Source organism: Hevea brasiliensis, chromosome 4 (assembly GCF_030052815.1).
Source record: "Hevea brasiliensis isolate MT/VB/25A 57/8 chromosome 4, ASM3005281v1, whole genome shotgun sequence".
NCBI lineage: Eukaryota > Viridiplantae > Streptophyta > Magnoliopsida > Malpighiales > Euphorbiaceae > Hevea > Hevea brasiliensis.
This window is the reverse complement of record NC_079496.1, coordinates 7,485,545-7,489,557: the sequence shown is the minus strand read 5'-3', so window position 1 is coordinate 7,489,557 and position 4,013 is coordinate 7,485,545. Positions and strand designations below refer to the sequence as shown.

The 4,013-nt window shown below is 29.7% G+C and overlaps 1 protein-coding gene across 1 annotated transcript; it reads right to left on the bottom strand.

The window, feature by feature from the left end:
• Positions 1–825: 825 nt before the first annotated feature.
• LOC131179521 (uncharacterized) lies at positions 826–2,966 on the bottom strand. The gene is made up of 3 exons (XM_058146399.1): positions 2,618–2,966; positions 1,365–1,485; positions 826–1,287 (listed from the first exon to the last, which is right to left on the bottom strand). The coding sequence occupies exons 1-3, from the start codon at positions 2,674–2,676 to the stop codon at positions 1,006–1,008; spliced, it is 462 nt and encodes a 153-aa protein (XP_058002382.1). The 5' UTR covers positions 2,677–2,966; the 3' UTR covers positions 826–1,005.
• Between the last annotated feature and the right edge of the window lie 1,047 nt (positions 2,967–4,013).

The window sequence follows — 4,013 nt, the reverse complement described above, 5'->3', positions numbered from 1 at the left end:
GTTCACTATTGTAATAATAGTGTTGTAATTATTTTACTTTGTTGCATCTTCTTATTTTTTATTTTTTATTTCATAATTTTTATTTTATTACTAAAAATGTTTAGTGACCGAATTATAATTAATAAATTTTGTAAGCACCATGAAGATTAATTAATATAAAATTTGATTACCACGGAAAATTTTACCCATGAAATTTGAAAGGCAATGAAGGGGGAAATTTTCCAATATGAAGGGGTAAAACACTTTGAGATGTGCCAATATGATCTAAAAACATGATACTTAGGGCTATAACATTTAATGAACACAGCAAATTACATTTAATGAATAATTTTTCTAACTGGTGCAAATATGCAACCATTACGTTTTTTTTTTTTTTTTGCCCTTTACACCTATTAAGATTTATTTAATAACTCGCTAGCATGGGGAGCAACAATTTTAATGGTAAGTGTACTTTTCCCTTACTAGTGGGTTCATTTATCATTAAAATAGTAATTATTTGTGCTAGTGTGGTGTATTAAATAAATCTTAACGATTATATATTTGTATTGATTATTAGAAAAATCATTTAATGAATTATAAATTAAAATTTACCATGTTAGTAAAGTGCATCAAATAAATTTTAATGGATACAAATTTGTACCCATTAGAAAACCGTTAGGAAAATGTCATAGGCATTGTGGTTGGATTAATTATGATTGAGTTTGAATTTAAAAATTAAGATGGAATCGTTGGAGATTTGACACTGGCCTTGGTATATGCTCTCACTCAAGGTGTTTTAACAATTCTCTCACTGTCGAAAGCCATTGTATGAGAATTATTAGGTGTGCACCCACCTTGTAAAGGACAATGGCTTTCTCCTCATTAGAATCCAGCAGAGGCCTGCTACCTGTCAAAAACCATTGAGTGTTATTCCAAAACCAATAGAAACATGACCAAATCTGGAGATTTATATTCTTCAGAATCTAGTTCTTATAATAAAAGCTTGATAAAATATAACATCTCAAATTAAAAAACTTTGCTAATACAACTATAACACATGATGGAAAATCTAAAAGAGTATGTATAAAACCAGATAACACATATCCTCCTCCCACTAGAAAGAGAAGGAAGAAAAAGAAGAAAAATCAATTGACAGTAACTGAGGGTGAACAGCAAGCATAAAATGTATAACCATTCCAAATAGATTAAAGTTAACATGAAGTTCATAAAACTAAAAACGGTATGGAAGATGTCTTCTTCAACAGTACCATCAATGTGTTCCACAGATTTTGTTTGATGATCTTTGACCTGTGCAATAAAAATGACTGAAATCAAAATAGAGGATCCGATTTACAGATCATAAGTTTCTCAAGGATTTATCATACCATGGCCAACCCTATTTCATTGTTACTTTGAATCGCAATTGCCTCTTCAATCTGCAAGATCTCAGATTCCAAGGCATACACGCGTTCCAAGACCTCTGGATTGCTCACAAAACGAACAAACCTGTAAGTCCAAAGCATATTAGTCTGCATCATTGCATCATTAGGGTTGGAATATTACATAACTGTGTTCATTAATTATGCTTAAGAAGGTGAATATGAAGGCCAAACTCAAAAGTCATGACATAAAAACTGTTAAACTGAACAAATTAAAAACTCTATCCTCCTAATAAACTATCATTGCAACCAGTATGTTGAGTTCAAGTGCTGTTGCCCTTTTTCAAATTGTGAATCCACAATAAAGAATTTTATTAGCTAGTCCACAGAATCTTCATAAACCTAGAATGGGAATATGAAAAATGTAGGGAATTTTAACATGGGTCAATGGATTCCCATATTGGCTAAATCAAAACCAAGAAAAACATAATGCTGATGGACACCACCAACAACAACAAACAAAAGACAGAATGTGAGAGGAGCAGTAAATAGCAAGGCCAAACTTTCAACTGTTCCTCTTGTGAACCATGTTGCATCAGTTCCAAGCTCTGGCTCAAGAATAATTGAGTAACCCCCCTTGGCCATTTGATCTCGCGCAATCTTCAATTGGGCAAGAAATGGATTAACCAAACCGGAAGCTATTTTCTCCGTCTTTCCATTTGCGGAGAGAACCAATAACCTATAGCTAATTATATTTTAATCAATAACCTCACTACCAATGCATTAAACTCTACAAATGCAAATTCCACTCACAAATCAACAAGAAAATAAAAAATAAAAATTTTAAAAATATATTAGAAGTAAACTACTAAAACTTTACCTTGGTGACACTACAATTTTCAAGTGTGAATCAAGGTCAAATTCATCAAAACAATGTTGTTAATAACAAGATATACAAACATAAAACAGAAATGAAATGAAAAAACAAGTAGAACGTAACAATATCCAATTCAAAAAAAAAAAAGGTACCTGCTGACCACCAATTCAGATGGTTTAAAAAACAAGAAGGTTCTAATAATAGAAATCACTAATTAATCAGAACAAAAAGATTGCTCCTTTAGGACCCAAACAATAAGTGAGTCATTTTTTTATATAAAAAAAGGGCAACAAATTTACTAAAAGGAAACTAAACAATAGTGGCTTTATGTGCATAATCAGCTGCACATGTAAGCAAGTTAATCAAAAGAGAGAAACGATACCTTGTCCGAGATGGAGTGAGTTGAAAAACAGCCGAGTCAAGCCGACTTGAAGACTTCATTGTTGCCAAAAAAACAAAACGACCTTTAGTTTCCTCTAAAACGAGATCAATCACTCATCAAATGGGAACCCAAAAAGGAAACAGAAACGGGAAAAAAAAAAAAAAAAGATTTTTCTAAAGATCTATAAAAAAAGACTCTGAATTGGACAGATGAAGGCAATTTTGGCTCTCCGTAAATGAAAGCTCGACAAAGTAAAGTTGCAGAGAAGCCAAAAGACCAAAAGGTTCAGAGAAAGTGGTTGTAGAGAGAGAAAGAGACTTTGGATACCAACTGGGAAGTGAAAATTTTGTTTGTGTTTCTTTGCCAGTGGCGTAGAGCGACGTTATGGTTGAATTATCCAAGCAGAAGGTAAATAAAGAAAATAACAAGGGTACTTTAGGGAATTTAAAACTGCGTGAAACGTGAGAACGGTAAACATTGTAGCCTGGGCATTGAGTTTCAGACCTTAAAACTGTTTTTCTGAATAAAAATATTATTTTAAATATTATTAAAAAAAATAATTTAAAAAAATAATTTTGTTATTTTAATATTTTTATTATTAAAACTGATCAAATTTAATTTTTAATTATTTTTTAATACTCTAACTAATATATTTGAAAAAGTAATTTTCTCAACAGAAATTTCAATAACAATGTCAAACAAGCCCTATATCGGCTCGATTTAACTTGAATTGTAATTGAATTAGAGTTTTATGAATTTTAATTAAAAACAATTTGTTTTTTGTTGTTATTAAATTGGATTGGAATTGTTTTGATTGGTTCAAATCTTTTAAAAATTAAAAAAAAATAACAGTTAAATTATCTCAAATCAAATCATATAAAAATTAAAATTAAAGTCCACACAATTTAATTTCGAATCCTTCATTTTAATAATCAAAATTATACAAATCGACAGGCTAACCAGATCTACGTTCAGAGATTTTATCTGTATGAAATAACCAAAATAACCTCAAAATGTTCAACGCTACCGGTGGAGATAGTCAAGGCAAATGTTTGCAATTAAAAGGGACTATCATTTTATTTTATTTATCATAAAATGAAGAGAGTGAAGAATAAGTGAAATACAGAGCCTCAGATTTCTATGGCTCGTTTGGTTTGAGATTTTTTTTTCCCAGTTTGGATTGAGGTTAATTTAGTAAAAAATATATATTATTATAAATATTATTAAAATAATTTAAAAATTATTTAAAAAATATTAATTATTTCAAAAATTTTATAATAAAAATGTATTAGATTTAATTAATATATGCAAAAATATATTTTTCTTAATTGTAAATATCAAACAAACCATGCATACTCGAATTTCATACAATATTATTAATCATTATTATTAGGGT

Bases quoted from the DNA above. Each gene is read 5' to 3' on its own strand.
- LOC131179521 (XM_058146399.1), bottom strand. From the start codon at position 2,676: ATGAAGTCTTCAAGTCGGCTTGACTCGGCTGTTTTTCAACTCACTCCA. The intron at 1,486-2,617 runs GTATCGTTTCTC...TTGGACTTACAG, and splicing joins CTCACTCCATCTCGGACAAG to GTTTGTTCGTTTTGTGAGCA. The intron at 1,288-1,364 runs GTATGATAAATC...TTTATTGCACAG, and splicing joins ATGAAATAGGGTTGGCCATG to GTCAAAGATCATCAAACAAA.